This window comes from Felis catus, chromosome C2 (assembly GCF_018350175.1).
Source record: "Felis catus isolate Fca126 chromosome C2, F.catus_Fca126_mat1.0, whole genome shotgun sequence".
Classification (NCBI taxonomy): domain Eukaryota; kingdom Metazoa; phylum Chordata; class Mammalia; order Carnivora; family Felidae; genus Felis; species Felis catus.
Window position 1 is genome coordinate 156,516,818 of NC_058376.1, and position 19,594 is coordinate 156,536,411.

The following is a 19,594-nucleotide window of genomic DNA, read 5'->3' on the forward strand; positions in this document are numbered from 1 at the left end:
AACTCTGCCTTAGCCTTCACTTCCTACTTAAATGTGGTCCAAAGATCAGTCAGAGCTATAAGTCTAGAGTCCTCTCAGGTCTTTTCTGAGTATGTGTCTGTCCCTGGGCATGCACACTGCCCTCCAGATCCCCCAGTGCACACGGTAGTCCTTTACTGATCTTGTCTCCCCAGAACCTTCCTCCTCAGACTTCTCGTACCCAGGCCTTTGGGCCTGTCATGCTATTTGCTTCACCCTTCATTCCTTACCCCAGTCAGCAACAGGTAGCATATGTCTTTAAATGCTTCTGTCGGATGCCACACAGAAAGCCACTCCAAACTGAGGCAAAATAACGATCAGTCTCTGCACTGGTCCCTTAAGCAACCACCAGACAGGTCAAATTCACGACCACAGTTTTGGAGAATGATGTCCATGTTGCTTTCCGTGGCACCGATACGTTGTACCAGGAACATGGGCCATTGTCCACAAGGCTGCTGATGAGCTCAGGAATAAAGATGCCAGGCAGGCAAGCAAAAACTACACAGTGCCTCCTACCAAAATCCAGCTGCTTCTCCCCCCATGAGGCGCTCGCGACTTGACACATGTATTTGATTGGATTCCGGAGTTCCAAAAATGTTGCCTGTGTCAGTTTTGGGCTAGCTGGATTCTTTCTGAGAAGACCAGTTCTTGCAAGGGACCCATTCTTGGAGCTCTCTACTCTGCTAATTCCAAGTCACTTCTCTTGAAAGTACTTTGGAAAACACTTTGCCACCGTGTGGTAAATCTAAAGGTATACAAACCAGGAATTCTACTGCTTGTTCTTGACCCTAGATCAGTGATTCTCAACAGGGGGCCGTTCTTCTCCACTAACATATGGAAATGCTTGGAAACGTTTTTGGTTTAAACAACTGGGGCCATGCCACTGGCCAAGGTTAAGAAATTGCCAAGGTTAAGAAACCCTCCTCCAGAGAAATGAGTACTCCCGTGCACAAGGAGAAATGCTCATGATTGCATTGTTTTAAAATAGTCCTGGGGTGGAGCACCTGGGTGGCTCAGTCGGTTGAGCGGCCGACTTCGGCTCAGGTCATGACCTCCTGGTTCGTGAGTTCCAGCCCCGCGTCGGGCCCTGTGCCGACAGCTCAGACCCTGGAGTCTGCTTCAGATTCTGTGTCTCCCTCTCTCTCTGCCTCTCTCTCTCTCTCTCTCTCTCAAAAAATGAATAAACAATTGGGAATGGAAACTGCTGCAGCCACTCTGCAAAACAGTATGGAGGTTCCTCAAAAACTAAAAACACAACTACCCTACAACCCAGCAACTGCACTACTAGGCATTTATCCACAGGATACAGGTGTGCCGTTTCAAAGGGACACGTGCACCCCCATGTTTATAGCAGCACTATCCACAACAGCCAAAGTATGGAAAGAGCCCAAATGTCCATCGATGGATGAATGGATAAAGAAGATGTGGTATATATACATATGTGTATATATACATATATATACACACAATGGAGTATTACTCAGCAATCAAAAACAATGAAATCTTGCCATTTGCAACTACGTGGATGGAACGGGAGGGTATTATGCTAAGTGAAATGAGTCAGTCAAAGAAAGACAAATATCCTATGATTTCACTCATATGAGGACTTTAAGAGACAAAACAGATGAACACAGGGAAGGGAAACAAAAAGAATATAAAAACAGGGAGGGGGGCAAAACATAAGAGACTCTTAAATATGGAGAACAAACACAGGGTTGCTGGAGGGGTTGTGGGAGGGGAGATGGGCTAAATGGGTAAGGGGTACTAAGGAATCTACTCCTGAAATCATTGTTGCACAATGTGCTAACTAAATTGGATGTAAATTATAAAAAATAAATAAATCATAGAAAGTAAAAAAAAGAAAAACATTATAAATAAATGAATGAATGAATGAATGAATGAATAAATGAATGAATGAATGAATGAATGAATAAATAAATAAATAAATAAAAATAGTCCTGGGAACCTGGGTGGCTCACCTGGTTAAGCGGCTGACTTCAGCTCAGGTCATGATCTCGCAGTTCATGGGTCCGAGCCCCGCGTCGGGCTCTGTGCTGACAGCTCAGAGCCTGGAGCCTGCTTCAGATTCTGTGTCTCCCTCTCTCTTTGCACCTCCCCCACTCATGCTGTCTCTCTCTCTCTCAAAAATAAACATTTAAAAAATGAAATCAAATCAAATAAAATAGTCCTAAACAGTAAATAACCCAAACAACCTAAATGCCTATCAACAGTGGAATGGATATATTCTTGTGCACACATTCAGTGGAATACATTATAGAAATGAGAATTAATGAATTATAAAATTATATAAAGAATAGCAAGAAAGCGTTTTCTATAAATATTAAGATAGTGGTCGCTTGGAAAAGGGGGGGTTAACATTGGGAAAGGACACATGAGTTCTTCGTTGCTTTTCGCGATGTTCCATTTCTTGACCTAGGTGGTATTTACATAAGTGTTCACTTTTGAAAAACTGTACATTTATATTTTACTACTTATATGAATATTTTATGTTAAAATAGATAAAACGTATCAGTAATTACAGTTTTTCTTCTTCTATCACACTCTCCATTTTGACAGGTCATGTTCTCTTTTGTATCTTCATCCAGTCTGAGAACAGATGTTCATTCATTCAATCAATCAATCATCAATATTTATTGAACATCCCCTATAAGCCAAGAACTGTTCGAAACAGTAGGAACATAGGGAGGGAACAAGATAGACATCTTGCCTTCCAGGGTGAAGAGACGGGCAGTAATTAATATACCAAAAATTATAAAAGATGATCTCAAGGGGTACTAGGTATTTTGAAAACAAGACAGTTATAAGAGAGGTTGGCTGAGGTGAGAAAGAAGTTAACTGGGGTGAGATATTTCCGATTGAATGGTCAGGGAAGGCTTCGTTGAAGATGACATTTGAGGAGACAACCCACCTGTTTCAAGCAAAGAAGTGGGCAATGCGGAGTTCTGGAGGAAGAATATTCCAAATAAGGGAAGCAGCTATTGCTGAATCTTAAGCAGGAAAGTGTTTGAGGGATTGAGGAACCCGGGGAAATGAGGCGTGGCTAGTGTGGACTGGAAGGGGGAAGAGTGGTAGGAGATGAAGTGAGTCAGTCAGTGCAGGAGGCAAGACCCCCACCAGGAAGAGTTTGGATCTTTTTCCTAAGTGCCGTGAGAAGCCACTAGAATGCTGCTTTTGTGTAGGCTGTAGGGGAGAAGACAGGTGGCACAGAGACTAACTTAGGCAAGAGATGATGGTGACTGTGAGGTGGAGATAGTGACAAAAGGACAGATTCAGGTTTTATTGAAAGATAGATTCCAGAACGTGAGGAAAGGAGAGAATCGAGAATGATTCCTAGGTTTTGCTCCTGAACAACCAAGGGGGAAGTGGGAACTTTTGCCGGGATGAGGAACACTGGAGAGTGAGTATGACATTTGGATCGAAAGTCTTATGTGGCCTATATTCAGTTTGAGATACCTGTTAGACATTCAAAGGCAGATGCCAGATTGGCTTTTGGACAAATCTCCGTAGATTTAACGGGCTGGATGTGAGGATATCGAGAGTTGCCTTCAACCATATTAAGCACATCCAAGAAATTGCCACTTGATTTACTAACCTGGAGTAGACACACGCAACGGCATGCGAAGATGATTTTTATCCAAAAGTAGCTTATAACAGGGCGTCCGGTTCGCTTCTATTTTCTTTTTTAGTTTATTTATTTTGAGAGAGAGAGAGAGAGAGAGAGAGAGAGAGCGAGAGCGAGAGCATGAGCAGGGGAAAGGCGGAGAGAGAATCCCAAGCAGGCTCCATGCTGCCAGCGCGGAGCCCAACACGGGGCTCGAAACCACCAACCACGAGGTCATGCCCTGAGCTGCAACCGAGACTCAGAGGCTTGGCCGACAGCCACCCGGGCGCCCCTGGTTTGCTTCCATTCTTAAGAATACAGTATATTATAACGCACACTTCACTGGAAGCAGGTAAACGAGGAGAGAAGCAGGGGTTAGGTGCGCGGGGAGTCAGCGTGGCTTTATTGTTACTTAATTCTTGCTCTCGTTAGTTTCAAAAGCCCTTCACAACCACGCATTACCTGTGTAATCTGCCTCCGAAACAAAGCGGCTCCACCGAAGTCTCTTCCAGCGGGGCCGCCGGTCAGGTGAGGGGCGTCCAGGTGACCAGGGCGACGGGGCCCCGCGCCCGGGGTGAAAGGCCAAGAGGCCTCGCGCGGAGGACCCGGGCGCCGGCCGGGCGGGGGCGCAGGGGGCGGGGGCGCAGGGGGCGGGCCCCGCGGCCCCGCCCTGAGCGTCACGTGCTCGCCGGCCGCCAATGGCCGCCTCGGAGCCCACCTTGGGAACGGGGCGGGACGCCCAGCTGGCGTCACCAGGACAACGGGCGTTGCCGGCGCCGTGTGACTCCGGGCTGCGGGCGCGCTCGCGGCTCTTCGGCCATGGTGAGTCTGGGGCCCGCGCCGGCCGGGCCTCCGCGCCCGGCCCCGCCCGGCCCCGCCCCGGCCGGGTCCCGGCGCCGCCGCTGCTGGGGTCGGGCGGGCGGCGCCGGGGTCGCGGGGAGGCCGGGCCGCGGCCTGCGGGGCTGCGGGGCTGCGGGGCGGGGCGGGCCCGGGGGGAGGGGGAGCCCGGGGACCCCCCCCTCGCCTCCGCCCGGCACCCGTCTGGCGGCGGGGGGGGGGGGGCGGGGGGGAGAGGGTGGCGCCCGCGACGCGGCGCTGTCTGCAGGGGGAGGTCTGGGCCTCCGCCGGGACCCCCGCCCGGTGGGCGTCCGGACGGCGTGACGCCTTTGGCCGCGGCGAGCCCGGGAGGCCCCCCAGGGAGGGTGTGGTTTTTTCTTTTTTTTAAAGAAAGGGACCTGTGTGCCCACCCAGTTTTGCAGTCTGTGTGCTACCTGTCTCGTTCCTGCGCAATTACACGCAAATAACCTGACACACGATCTGCATTTCTTCCCAGTTCATCATTCGTACAGGTCTTTTGGCCGTTGGGAGACGTGGATGTGTAATTTTGGGTTTTTTTCCCAAAAAAATGGGGGCACTGAGCTGGAGGCTCTTTCTGCGAGCAGCCCCCTCAGAGATTCGATTTGTGATCCGTGTGTGAACGTCTTAAGTGATCACTTTGATTCCCTAAACTTGTGAGTGGGCGTACCACCTGGCCCCCGTCAGCTCGTTTTTAAAGCCTCACTTGAAGACCCGGCCCCCCTGTTGGCTTGAGCAGACAGGGTTCAAGGAATTGCTAACCAAAGGTGTGATTTCCCCCCGGGGGGGGGGGGGGCTCCAAAGGGTGTAAGAGCAGAGGAACCGAACGAACTCTGCTGGGGACACAGCTTTGGTACAGCGCCTGCGAGAGGGGTTTGGGGTGGACAATAAGGAAATGCCTCGTTTTCAGAACCAGGTTTTCTAACCGTCAGTAATTTCGTGTAGATTTGCTCTTTCTCTGCAAGGTTAGTGCAAGTGCTGATAAGCTGAGATGGCGGGGGGTTGGGGGGGCTCCCCAAGTGCCAGTTGGCCTGGAGAGAAAGCCTACCGTTTGGAACCCGGCAGGCTTTGTCTTTTCAGTAAGTAGGGAGAGGCTTGGTAGGAGAAGGCGGCTGGCTGGTCTGTATCTGTCATTGACTCTGAGAAAACAACTGCCAGACGCGTGGCCTTTTGATAGTAGGGAAAAAACCATTACCCACAAATAACAGGGCTTTGTTTTGTGTGTGCTTCTTTTTCATTCTGAATGGCTTTTAAGTGACAAATTAATGGAGCCGGCAAGAGCTTCAGAAAATGAATTTTACAGAAATCGGAATGTCAAATATTGCAGTGACTTTAATATGGTTTATGAGTTATAGACAGGAGAAAGTAAGAATGTTCAGGAATTAAATTGTCACAGCCCTCTGAAGTCTCCTATTCCTCCCGCTGCCCATTTTTCTTTTCTTCTCCTTTGTCTGCCCCCTTCCATCCTCACCCACCTTGATTCACTATTGTGCCTTTTAGAGTTTTATTTACTTTAAAAGCATTCTGCTCTACTTGTGTACTCGTGGTTGCTTTGCTACGCTTAGAGATGTTTTGCTTTTTGTCTGTTTTTAAGCAGTAAGGTTTCATTCACGGAGAGGATTTAAGGGAGTGAGGAGCCGATGCCTGGGCTCCAAGAGGAGTGGGGGATGGTTGGTATAGGAGGCGGAATGAGAAGGGTGCCTGTGTGAACCCCAAAACTGCCTCGGAGATCATAACATTACCCTTCACTAAATGCTTGAAAATAAGATACAACTTTAGCTGTTGATATGAGTGACTTTGCACGTGAATTTGAACTCTGCTTAACTGTTTCTCAATGAAAATGTCTTCAATTGAGCCACTCGCTTCTATTGCTTCTGTAATGACACCTGGCACTTATTGTGTACATTCTATGTGAGCTATTTTACCGAGGACCTCACATGTCTTATTTAACCCTCACAGTAGCCCTATGAGGAATATACCGTTTCCCCATTTTAGGGATGAGGAAATTGAGGCACAGAGAGGTAGAGAAACTTGCGCAGGTCAACCAGCTGATAAATTAGGCGAGGTTACGAAACCAGGCAGACTGTCTCAGAACCTGCTTATGTAAACACTGGATTACACCGTAATGTATAGAGTATCAGTGTGTGTTCCCTAATTTATATGCCAGGTGTGTGTTACAGAATTTGCTTTCTTACTTGGATTTTAATATTTTTGAGCACTTATGAATACTTGCATTTTGTGATTCCTGGCACTGAGCTAGATGCTACAGAACAGAGTAGGCCTTCTCTTTTCTTACTTTTCCCTCCCCTAAAGAGAGATTACTGGATTGGGGTTCATACTCATGGCTGTAATAGCTTTGAAAGTTTCTCCTGTCATTTCGGTGTGCATTCGGGAATTGGCACATCCTTTTTGGGAAGCACAAAGACTAGTGTTTTACATAAAGCCATTTAGACTTAGAGAATGAATCTGTTTTGAAACGTAAAGTTACATTTTCTGAGATTTTCCCCAGTAGTAACTTTCTACATATATTTTAGTTGTATATTCTAAAATTGTTACAAAAAGACAGCAATTTGATTCCTATGGATCAAAATAGACAGGGGCTACCTGTTGTCATCATGTTTTTTGCTGTTGCCTAATACTTTGGGGTGTAAAGCAGATTTTTTAAGGGGGAAACATAAAATAACATCGTATCCTACTGTTTTTCCAATCTTCGTTCATTCACTTGGACTTTCCCACCATTTTGGCCCTCTTTCTGTATTGTCTGTCGTTAGGACTTCTCGGAGTTATTGGGAAGCACAAGGTCGGGGGGAAACTTTACAATAAAACATATCCACGTTTGCAGACAGTTTTGGTTTCTTTGCCATCAAATGCTACAATTAAGAGAGCTTATATGCTTACATAATGAGATCCATGTTAACAGATCATGAAAAGAAGAGGTTTATAAATTTTCCTTCTGTTGACGATATCGGTCTCCCTGTGGTCTGCACTGAGGTGGGGGTGGGGCATAACTTTTAGTAACTGTAACAATAGCTTTTTCATAGAGCCCTTCCAAGAATGTCCAGTTTTAGGGTGATCACTTCATACTTATCTCACTTAATCCTTCCACATCCCTATGAGATTGACATTGTTATACCCATTTAGCAGGCCCAGATTTAATGAGGTCACATGTCCAATGTCACATAGTGGCAGAGCCTGGGTTGGAACTCAACCAGTCTGTCTCTAAAGTCTGGCATCTTAACCATCACACCGTGGCTTCTTTCCAAAGTGAAGATTGTTCCCAGCGCCTGGCATGAATGTGCTTTGCCGAGATTAAGAGTGTCAGTGTTTTATCAGTTGAGCCAGCGAGCTTGTTTTTTATTTTATGACATACTCTCTATCATGATGTTGTTTAATGACATCCTGCAGGATTTACTTGGCTTCCTTCCTCCCCACTTAACAGTGCAGACAACCAGGGGCACCTGGCTGGTTCAGATGGTGAAGGGTCCGGCTTCAGGTCAGGTCATGACCTCGCGGTTTGTGAGTTCAAGTCCCGCGTTAGGCTGTCTGCTGTCAGCATGGAGCCCACTTGGGATCCTCTGTTCCCCTCTCTCTCTGCGCCTCCCCCACTCTCTCTCAAAAATAAATGAAAACGTTAGGAAAAAAAAAAAAAAAACAAAACTGTGCGGGCAGCCAAAGCTCGGATACGGCCAGCCAGGAATTGGGCTACCCTTCTCCCTCTGCTTCCTGGCCTCATTTTGTGTCTCAGCTCTACCCTGTGTGGGGTCTCCTACTACGACCTCCCGCACTGGGGTGGCCGTGAGACGGTGGGATGGAAGCAGAGGGGCCTAAGAAAGCACAACAGGCAGTCGTTGGGGAAGTTTTTGTGGAGTCGGAATCCAGGTCCACACCCAGCTTTTCAGCGTTGCCCCTATGGATTGTGTTTCCGTTAAATTTTCTGGCCTGTGGTTTTCTCTCCAGCAGACACTGATTGTGTGCTACCATGTGCCGGTCACTCTTGTAGGCAGTGGGCACCCAACAACACAGCAGGCAAGGCCCTGGCCTTAGGGAGCTTACGTTGCGGTGGCAGAAAGACGTCGTAAGCGTGCAGATGAGGTGGTGAGAGCTCTTTGGAGAAAAGCAAAGCTGGGTGAGAGAGGGCGGGAGGAGAGGAGGGAGGAGTTGCTTTCTATATGGGTGGAAGGGAAGGCCTCTCTGCCGAGGTGCCGAGGTGCCGAGGTGACGTTTGAACAGAGGGTGTGTCACAGGGATGCCCGGGGAAAGGCCACTTCAGGGGAGGACACGGGTGCGAAGGTCCGATCATGCCTGGTGGGCTGGAGGCACAGCAAGGAGACCCGTGTGGCCAGAGTGTAGTGGGACCGGCGTGCAGGGTAGGAGGGGAGATCAAGCTAGTTAGGCCAAGTCACACAGGCTTCGTCTTTCCCTTTGAGGGAAGGGGAAGCACTTGGCAGAGTTTAAGAAGATTGACACGGTGTGACCATTCTGTCTGCGCTGTGGAAAATACGTTTGGGGGTTGAATGAGGGGAGAAAGGACAAAAACGGAGGACACCAGATAGGACATTATTGTTGCAGTAATCCGTAGGATTAGTTGATAGATTCATGGTGGAATAGAAAAGAAAAGAAAGTCCAGGATGGTTTCCATGATTTGAGTCTGAGTGATAGGAAGGAGTTATCACGTACAGGGATGAGGACCAAGGGAAGAGTAAGTTTAGGGAATGGATAAAGCAAGCAGGTGTCGGTTTTGGACTTGATAAATTTGTGATCCTCATTAGGCATGTGAAATCTGAAGACACAGGCTTTCAGAAATAGTGTGATGCTATAGATTTTAAAAACACAAACTTCATTGAATCTTGAAGTATTAGGTTTGAAGAAGACGTTGACTTTCTCTAGCACAGTCCCTTCAGTTTACAGACTAGAAACACTGAGAGGTTAAATGGCGGGTACAAATAGCCTTTTACTACCTGTCGTGCAGTACGAAGAATGCTGGACTTGGAGTCAGGAAATATACGTTTAAATTACAGGTTTTCTGTTTGTTTGTTTTGCAAGTTCTAAACCTTGTGCAAGTCATTTATCCGCCCTGTTTTTCTCCCATCAAAAAGAATAAGAAAGACTCCCACTTTCTATGAGGATGTTGAAAATGGCAAAAGTTAGATGTGTTTCCACCCTACCGGGGAGAAAAGGTGGAGAAGCTAGAAAATTGGCAGTTCTCTCGAAACCCACCAGAGAGCTGAGGACACAAAGAAATCTCGATGATTAAAACCCAGAACGTAATGGGCTTTCCCAGAAAAAAAGCCTTCCCAGAGACACATAGATACTTCCATCCGTGGCTGGACAGCAGGAGGAAGAAGAATCTGTGATAGACCGGTAAAGAGAAACCAGCCAAACTTTATTGACTGCATATGGGCTGGAGTGACCTTTTGGAATTTGTGAAGAGCCCCAGCCACAGAGGGAGGCCCCACCCCCCTGCCACCTCTTTCCAAGGGGCCTTCGCTGAGTCCAAGGAAGTAGTTAGTATGCTTGAGCCTGGGGTCAGGGAAAGAGCTAAGAATGGTCCTGCGGTGGATGAAGCCTTCCGAAGGATAGAGGCGGGGCAGGACAGTTCCTAGAACTCTCTCTGAGCCACTGGAGGCTTTTACCAAGTGTCCAGTGGGGCTGTCACAGGCTTGTGGGCATGGTGGGAGAGCTGACACATACTCCCCTGTGGCCATCCAGGTTTTCACTGTGGTCAAGGCAACAGCCTTTCAGAAGGTGGAGTCCAGAGTAACAGGGGAGAGAGAGACAGACAGATCTGAAGGTACAGACAGCAGAGGGTGCTCTGGGAGAGCAAAGACCGCTCCCTGGCTGGCAGCAAGAATGTAACTTAGAGAAATCCCTGAGTTCAGGAAGCAGGCAGCTAAATTGCACGGCTCAGGGATCTGGAAAGATTCACCAGTGCTCAGATCCCGACTTCCCCTGAAGGGTAGGTTCTGAACTTACCCTAAAACGATTTTAACCCAATCTTGAACCGAATCTAATAAATACTAAAATCTCAGACCCAGCTCAACCATAGATTAAAAGGATTCAGTTCCCCTTACCTCCCCACCCCCAGCCTAAGCAACCTAATTGAAAAAGGAACTGCATTTTATGGAGGTAAGTTACTGTTTGTTTTAATCCAAGTATTATTGACATATAACGTTGTTAGTTTCAAGGGTACAACATAATAATTCAGTATTTGTATATATTGAGACACGATCACCACAGTTGGCATAGTTAACATCTATCACCATACTGATTGCAAAAAAATTTTTTGTGTGTGATGAGAACTTTTAAGATCTACTCTCTTAGCAACTTTCAAATAGATGCAGTACAGGATTACTATCTAGTCACCATGCTGTATGTTAGGTTACATCCCCGTGACGTATTTATTTTACAACTGCAAGTTTTTACCTTTTGACCCCTTTCACCCATTTGGCGCACTCCCCACCCCTGGCCTCTGGCAACCACAAATCTGCCCTCTGTATCTATGAGCTTGGGTTTTTTGTTTGTTTGTTTGTTTGTTTGTAATTCCACATATACATGAGATGATAGTATCCTTGTTTTTCCCTATGTGACGCATTTCACTTAGCATAACGCCCCCTAGATCCATGTCGTTGCAAATGGCAACATTTCCTTCTTTTTGTGGCTGAATTATGTTCCTTGTATATACACCACATTTTCTTTATCAGTTCATCCATCAGTGCTCACTTAGGTTTTTCCGTATCTTGGCTATTGTAAATAATGCTGCAGTGAACATGGGGGTACAGATACCTTCTCAAGCTATGTTTTCGTTTTCTGCAGATAAGTACCCAGAAGGAGAATCTGTATCATAGGGCAGTTCTATTTTGAACTTTTTTTTTTTTTTTAAATGTTTGTTTTATTTTTGAGGGAGAGAGCACAAGCAGGGGAAGGGCAGGGGAGGGGGACAGACAGACGATCTGAAGCAGGCTCCACTAACAGCAGAGAGTCTGATGTTGGGGCTCAAACCCATGAAGTGTGGATCATGACCTGAACCGAAGTCGAACGCTCAACCTACTGAGCCACCGGGGCGCCTCCTATTTTGAACTTTTTAAAGAACCTCCATACTGTTTCCTGTAGCAGCCGCACCAATTTCGACTTCCACTAACAGTGTACAAGGTTCCCTTTTCTGCACATCCTTGGCAACACTGGTAATTTCTTGTCTTTTTGATACTAGCCATTCTGGCAGGTGTGAGGTGACACCTCATAGTGGTTTTAATTCGCATTTCTCTGATGATTAATGATGTTGATGACCTTTTCATGTACGTGTTGGCCATCTGTGTGCCTTTGGAAAAATATTTAGATCTCCTGCCAATGTTTTTAATTGGATTGTTTGGTTTTTTGCCATTGAGTTGTAGGAGTTCTTTGTATATTTTAGATATTAACCACTTATCAGACACATTATTTGCAAATATTTTCTCCTATTCAGTAGGTTCATTTGTTGATGGTTTCCTTTGCTGTGCAACAACATTTCGTGTGTGTGTAGTTTGATATAGTCCTGCTTGTTTGTTTTTGCTTTTGTTGCCTTTGTTTTTGGTGTCAAGCCCAAAAAATTGTCACCAAGCCATCGTCAAGGAGCTTTCTTGTAGGAGTGCTGTGGCTTCAGGTCCTACGTTCAAGTTTTAATCCATTTTCAGTCAGTTTTTGTGAATGGTGTGAGATAGTCATCCAATTTCTTTCTTTTGCACGTGGCTGTCCAGTTTTACCAACACCGCTTATTGAAGGGACTGTCCTATTCCCACTGTATATTCTCTAGTCCTTTGTCATAAATTAATTGATCATATATGCATGGGCTTATTTCTAGACTTTCTAGTCTGTTCTGTTGATCTGTGTGTCTGTTTTTATGCCAGTACCATACTATTTTGATTATCTTTATAGTATAGTTTGAATTATACAATATGATTGTATATTGAAACATATAATCTGGGATTGTAATGCCTACAGCTTTGTTCTTCTTTGTCAAGATTACTTTGGCTCTTTGGTGGCTTTTGTGGTTCCACACAAATTTTAGGATTCTTTGTTCTAGTTCTATGAAAAGTACTATTGGTATTTTGATAGGGATTGCACTGAGTCTGTAGATTGCTTTGGGTGGTATGGACATTTTAAGAATCGTAATTCTGGGATGCCTGGGTGGCTCAGTCTGTTGAGCGTCTGACTACAGCTCAGGTCATGATCTCACGGTCTGTGGGTTTGAGCCCCACGTCAGGCTTTGTGCTGACAGCCTGGAGCCTGCAGCCTGCTTCCGATTCTGTGTCTCCCTCACTCTCTGCCCCTCCTCTGCTCATGCTCTGTCTTTCTCTGTCTCTCAATAATCAATGTTAAAAAAAAATTAAAAAAACAAATAAACACTAAAACAATTCCAAGAATAGTGATTCTTCCAGTCTGTGAAGCATGGTCTATCCATTTATTTTTGTCATCTTCAATTTCTTTCATTACTGTCTTACAGTTGCCAGAATACGGGTGAATTTACCTCCTTGGTAAATTTATTCCTAGGTATTTTATTATTTTTGATGCAGATCTAAATGGGATTGTTGTCTTCTCTTTCTGCTAGTTTGTTATTAGTGTGTAGAAACACAACTGGTTTATTGATTTTGTATCCTTTATTGAACTGAAACTTTACCAAATTCATTTATTCTAACAGTGTTTTGGTGGAGTCTTTACAGTTTTCTATATGTAGTGTAATGTCATCTGCACATAGTGACAGTTTTACTTCTTCCCCTCCAATTTGGATTTCTTTTATTTCTTTTTCTTATCTGATTCCCGTGGCTAGGATTTTCAGGACTATTTTGAATAAAAGTGGCAAGAGTACACCTTGTCTGATTTCTGATCTTAGAGGAAAAGCTTTCTGCTTTCACTGTTGAGTAGGATGATGTTAGCTCTGGGTGTGTCCTACATGATCTGTGTTTATGTTCCCTCCAAACCCACTTTGTCGAGAGTTTTTATCATAAATTGATGTTGAATTTTGTCACATGCTTTTTCTGCATCTATTGAGATGCTCATATGATTTTTATGCTTTGCTAATGTGTATAACATTAATTGATTTGCAGAAGTTGAACTATCCTTGCCTCCTGGGAATAAATCCCACTTGATTGTGGTGTATGATCCTTGTAATGTATTTTCTTAATTCGGTTTGCAAATATTTGAGGACTGTTGCATCTGTGTTTATCAGAGACAGTGGTCTGTAATTTTCTTTCTGTCTTTCTTTTGTAGTGTCTTGTCTTTCTTGGCTTTCAGTACAGTGGCGTAACGCTGGCCTTGTAGAATGAATTTGGAAGCATTCCTTCCTCTTCTGTTTTTTGAAATAGCTTGAGAAAGATGGGTATTAACTCTTCTTTGTGTGTGTGGTAGAATTCACCTGGGAAGCCATCTGGTCCTCGACTTTAGTTTGTTGAGAGTTTGATTATGATAATAAATATTTTTTTATTTTAGAGCACATGCAAGTGGGGAAGAGGGGCAGAGGGAGAGAGAGAGAGGGAATCTCTTTTTTTTTTAAAGTTTGAGAGAGAGGGAGAGAGAGAGAGAGTGAGAGTGAGTGAGTAAGCTAGGGAGGAGAAAAGAGAGAGAGAGAAAGAAAATGAACCTCAAGCAGGCTTCATTCTGTCAGCACAGAGCCTGTTGTGGGGTTTGAACTGACAAACCATGAGATCGTGATCTGAGCCGGAGTCAGCAGTCGGATGCTTAACTGACTGAGCCATCCGGGCATCCTGAGAGGGAGAGGGACTCTTAAGCAGGCTCCCTGTTCAGTGAAGAGCTGACACGGGGCTCAATCACATGACCCTGGGATCATGACCTGAGCTGAAACCAAGAGTTGGATGCTCAACCAACTGAGCCACCCAGGTGCCCTGGGAGTTTTTTGATTATTGATTCTATTTCATTACTGGAAATTGCTCTGTTCAAAATTTTTATTCCTGATTTAGTCTTGGAAGATTGTATGTTTCTAGTAATTTATCCATTTTTTTCTAGGTTGTTCAGTTTGTTGACATGTAACTTTTTGTGGTAGTCTCTCATAATCCTTTGTATTTGTAAGGTGTGGGTTTTAACTTCTTCTGTTTCATTTTGGATGTTATTTGATCTCTCTTAATTTTTTTCTATATGTCTGATTAAAGTTTTATCAAATTTATCCTTTCAAAGAACCGATTCTTAGTTTCATTGATTTTTTTTTTTTCTGTTTTATGGTCTCTATTTCTTTTATTTCTGATCAAAGAACTGGCTCTTAGTTTCATTGATTTTTTTTTTTTCTCTTCTATTTTTTGGTCTCTATGTCATTTATTTCTGTTTCATTTTATTTCTGATCTTTATCATTTCCTTCTTTCTGTTAACTTTGGGCTTTGTTCTTTTTCTAGTTCCTTTAGGTGTAAGTTTAGATTTTTTTTTAGAGATTTCTGTTTTTTCTTCAGGTAGTCCTGTATCACTATGAAATTCCCTCTTAGAACTGCTTTTGCTGCATCTCTTGGGTTTTGAGCTGTTGCATTTCCATTTTCATTTTTATCTAGTTATCTTTTGATTTCTACTTTTTTTTCTTTTTAGGTTTATTTTACTGTGATTGGAAAGGAAACTTGCTATGATTTTAGTCTTTCTAAATTTATTGAGATTTGTTTTGTGGCTTAACATGTGATCCAACCTGGAAAATGCTCCATGTGCAACTGAAAAGAAGGTGTGTTTTGATGTTTTTTGATGGGATGTTCTATAATATTTGTTAAGTCCATCTGCCTAATGTGTCATTCAGAGCCATTGTTTTCTTAATGATTTTCCGTCTGGATGATCTATCTATTAATACAAGAGAGGTGTTAAAGCTTCCTACTATTACTGTATTACTATTTCTCTATGCCTGTTAATATTTGCTTTATATTTTAGGTGCCTCTGTGCTGGGTGCATAGATATTTATAATTGCTGTATCCTCTTGTTGGCTTGGTCCCATTATCACTGTGTAATAATACCCTTTTTTGTCTCTTGTTACAGTTTGTTTAAAGTCTATTTTGTCTGTTATAAGTATTGCTACCTTAACTTTTTTTTCACTTCTATTTGCACAGAATATCTTTTTCCATCCCTTCACTTTCAATCTGCATATATCTTTAGATCTGTAACAAGTTTTTTGTAGGCAGCATATAAATGGGTCTTTTTTTTTTAATCCGTTCAGTCATCTTCTGTCTTTTGAATAGAGCACTTAGTCAATTCACATTAAAAAAAATTTTTTTTAATGTTTATTTATTTTTGAGAGAGGGAGAGAGACAGAGTGTGAGCAAGGGAGGAGCAGAGAGAGAGGGAGACACAGAATCTGAGGCAGGCTCCAGGCTCCGAGCTGTCAGCACAGAGCCTGACACGAGTCTCGAACCATGAACTGTGAGATCATGACCTGAGCTGAAGTTGGACACTCAACTGACTGAGCCACCCAGGCGCCCCTATTTTTAATTTTTTGAGGAACCTCCACACTGTTTTCCAGGGTGGCTGCACCAGTTTGCATTCCCACCAGCTCTGCAGTAGGGTTCCCCTTTCTCCACATCCTCACCAACAACTGTTATTTCCTGAGTTGTTAATTTTAGCCATTCTGACAGTTGTGGGGTGGTGTCTCATTGTGGTTTTGATTTGTATTTCCCTGATGATGAGTGAGTTGAGCATCTTTTCATGTGTCTGTTTGCCATCTGTACATCTTCTTTGGAAAAGTGTCTCTTCGTGTCTTCTGCCCATTTCTTCACTGGATTATTTGTTTTTGGGTGTTGAGTTTGTTAAGTTCTTTGTAGATTTTAGATATGAACCCTTTATCAGATATGTCATTTGCAAGTATCTTCTCCCATTCCATTGGTTACCTTTTAGTTTTATTGATTCTTTCCTTTGCTGTGCAGAAGCTTTTTAGAAGGTCCCAGTAGTTCATTTTTGTTTTTGTTTTTCTTGCCTCTGGAGACTTGTTGAGTAAGAAATTGCTGCATCAAGAGGTTGCTGCCTGGTTTCTCCTGTAGGGTTTTGATGGTTTCCTATCTTACATTTAGGTCTTTTACTCATTTTGAATTTATTTTTATGTATAGTGTAAGAAAGTGGTCCAGTTTCATTCTGCGTATGGTTGTCCAGTTCTCCCAGCACCATTTGCTAAAGAGACTCCGTTTTTTCTATTGGATGCTCTTTCCTGCTTTGTTGAAGATTAGGTTGGCCGTATATTTGTGGGTCCATTTCTGGGTTCTCTATTCCATCAATCTATGTGTCTGTTTTTGTGCCAGTACCATACTGTCTTGATGATTATAGCTTTGTAATATGACTTGAAGTCTGTAGGAGGATTGTGATGCCTCCAGCTTTGGTTTTCTTTTTCAGCATGACTTTGGCTATTTGGGGTCCTTTGTGGTTCCACACAAATTTTAGGATTGTTTGTTCTAGCTCTCAGAAGAATGTTGGTACTATTTTGATAGGGATTGCATTGAATGTGTAGATTGCTTTGGGTAGTGTCGACATTTTCACAATATTTGTTCTTCCAATCCATGAGCATGGAATGTTTTTTCATGTCTTTGTGTCTTCTTCAGTTTCTTTCATGAGCTTTCTATTGTTTTCAGCATACAGATTTTTTTACCTCTTTGGTTAGGTTTATTCCTAGGTATTTTATAGTTTTTGGTGCAGTTGTAAATGGGATCAATCCCCTGATATCTCTTTTTGTTGCTTCATTATTGGTGTATAGAAACACAACTGATTTCTGTACATTGATTTTGTATCCTGTGACTTTGCTGAATTCCTGTATCAACTCCAGCAGTTTTTTTGGTGGAGTCTTTCGGGTTTTCCACTATCATCTACAAAGAGTGACAGTTTGACTTCTTTGCCAATCTGGATGCCTTTTATTTAGTTTTGTTGTCTGATTGTTGAGGTTAAGACTTATAATACAATGTTAAACAGCAGTGGTGAGAGTGGACATCCCTGCCGTGTTCCTCATCTCGGGGAAAGCTCTGTTTTTCCCCTTTGAGGATGATATTAGCTCTGGGCCTTTCATATATGACTTTTATGATGTTAAGGTATGTTCCTTCTATCCTGACTTTCTTGAGGGTTTTTATTAAGAAAGGATGCCGTGTTTTGTCAAATGTTTTTTCTTCATCTATTGATAGGATCATATGGTTCTTATCCTTTCTTCTATTAATGTGATGTATCACATTGGTTGATTTGCAAATATTGAACCAGCCCTACAGCCCAGGAATGAATCCCACTTGATCATGGTGAATAATTCTTTTAATGTACTGTTGAATTTGATTTGCTAGTATCTTGAGATTTTTTGCATCCACATTCATTAGGGATATTGGCCTGTAATTCTCCTTAAAAAAATTTTTTTTTAATGTTTATTTTTGAGAGAGTGACAGAGAGGGTGTGAGTGCCTCCCCCCCAGGGAGGGACAGAGAGAGAGGGAAACAGAATCCAAAGCAAGCTCTAGGCTCTGAGCTGTCAGCACAGAGAGCCCAACATGGGGCATGAACCCATGAACCATGAGATCCTGACCCAAGCCGAAGTCAGACGCCTAACTGACTGAGCCACCCACGCACCCCTGTAATTCTCCTTTTTAGTGGAACCTTTGTCTGGTTTTGGAATCAAGGGAATGCTGACTTCAAAGAATAAGTCTGAAAGCTTTCCTTCTGTTTCTAATTTTTGGAACTGTTTGAGAAAAATAGGTATTAACTCTGCTTTAAATGTCTGGTAGAATTCCCCTGGGAAGCCATCTGGCCCAGGACTCTTCTTTGTTGGGAGATTTTTTGAAAACCGATTCAATTTCTTTGCTGGTTCTGGGTCTATTGAAATTTTCTGTTGCTTCCCATTTGAGTTTTGGTAGTGTGTGAGTGTCTAGGAATTTGTCCATTTCTTCCAGATTGTCCCGTTTGTTGGCATGTAATTTTGATAGTATTCTCTGATAATTGTATTTCTGTGATGTTGGTTGTCATCTCTCCTCTTTCATTTGTGATTTTATCGATTTGGATCCTCTCTCTTTTTGAGAAGTCTGGCTAGGGGTTTATCAATTTGTTTATTTCAAAAAACCCCAGCTCCTAGAGTCATTGTTCTGTTTTTTTATTTTTATTTTTTATTCTCTATCATTTATTTCTGCTCTAATCTTTATTATTTCTCTTCTGCTGGCTTTGGGCTTTATTTGCTGCTGCTTTTCTAGCTCCTTTAGGTGTAAGGTTAGGTTGTGTATTTGGGACCTTTCTTGCTTCTTGAGATAGACCTGAATTGCAATGTATTTTCCTCTTAGGACTGCCTTTACTGCATCCCAAAGGGTTTGGACTGTCATGTTTTCATTTTCATTTGCTTCCATGTATTTTTAAATTTCTTCTTTAATTTCTGGTAGACCCATTCATTCTTTAGTAGGATGTTCTTTAACCTCCCATGTATTTGGGGGCTTCCCAAGTTTTTTCTTGTGGTTGATTTCAAGTTTCATAGCACTGTGATCTGAAAATATGCGTGGTATGTCAGTCTTTTTGTACTTGTTGAGGGATGCTTTGTGACCCAGTATGTGATCTGTTTTGGAGAATGTTTCATGTGCACTCAAGAAGAATGTATATTCTATTGCTTTAGTATGAAATGTTCGGAATATATCTTCATAAGTCCATCTGGTCCCATGTGTCATTCAGAGCTGTTGTTCCCTTATTGATTTTCTGCCTAGAGGATCTGTCCATTGTTGTAAGTGGAGTAGTAAAGTCACCTACAATTACGGTATCATTATCAATAAGGTCATTTATGTTTGTGATTAATTGACTTACATGTTTGGGTGCTTTCACATTGGGGGCAATAAACATTTACAATTGTTAGCTCTTCTTGATGGATAGACTCCTTAATTATGATATAATGCCCTTCTTCATCTCTTGTTACAGTCTTTGTTTTAAAATCTAGTTTGATATAAGTATGGCTACTCTGGTTTTCTTTTGACATCCATTAGCATGATAGATGGTTCTCCATCCCCTCACTTTCAATCTGCATGTGTCCTCAGGTCTAAAATGAGTGTCTTGTGGGCAGCATATCCATGGATCTTGTTTCTGTATCCATTCTGATACTGTATGTCTTTTGGTTGGGTCATTTAGTCCATTTGCATTCAGAGTGATTATTGAAAGATATGGA

At 43.2% G+C, this 19,594-nt stretch overlaps 2 protein-coding genes across 12 annotated transcripts in view; one reads left to right on the forward strand and one right to left on the reverse strand.

The window, feature by feature from the left end:
* SUSD5 (sushi domain containing 5) overlaps window positions 1-4,260 on the reverse strand; it is an 80,656-nt gene extending 76,396 nt beyond the window's left edge. Inside the window, exon 1 of one of the 2 annotated variants that reach the window (XM_019811014.3) lies at window positions 4,103-4,260. The gene's annotated coding sequence lies outside the window, so the exon portion shown is untranslated. The remainder of the gene's footprint in view (window positions 1-4,102) is intronic. The other variant, XM_045037917.1, reaches the window with a different exon arrangement.
* Window positions 4,261-4,323: 63 nt separating this feature from the next.
* FBXL2 (F-box and leucine rich repeat protein 2) overlaps window positions 4,324-19,594 on the forward strand; it is a 132,862-nt gene continuing 117,591 nt past the window's right edge. For 9 of the 10 annotated variants that reach the window (XM_045037919.1, XM_045037920.1, XM_045037923.1 and 6 more), the window contains exon 1: window positions 4,324-4,462. In XM_045037919.1, the coding sequence (XP_044893854.1) occupies window positions 4,339-4,462 (124 nt within the window). In that variant the 5' untranslated portion in view covers window positions 4,324-4,338. The remainder of the gene's footprint in view (window positions 4,463-19,594) is intronic. The other variant, XM_045037921.1, reaches the window with a different exon arrangement.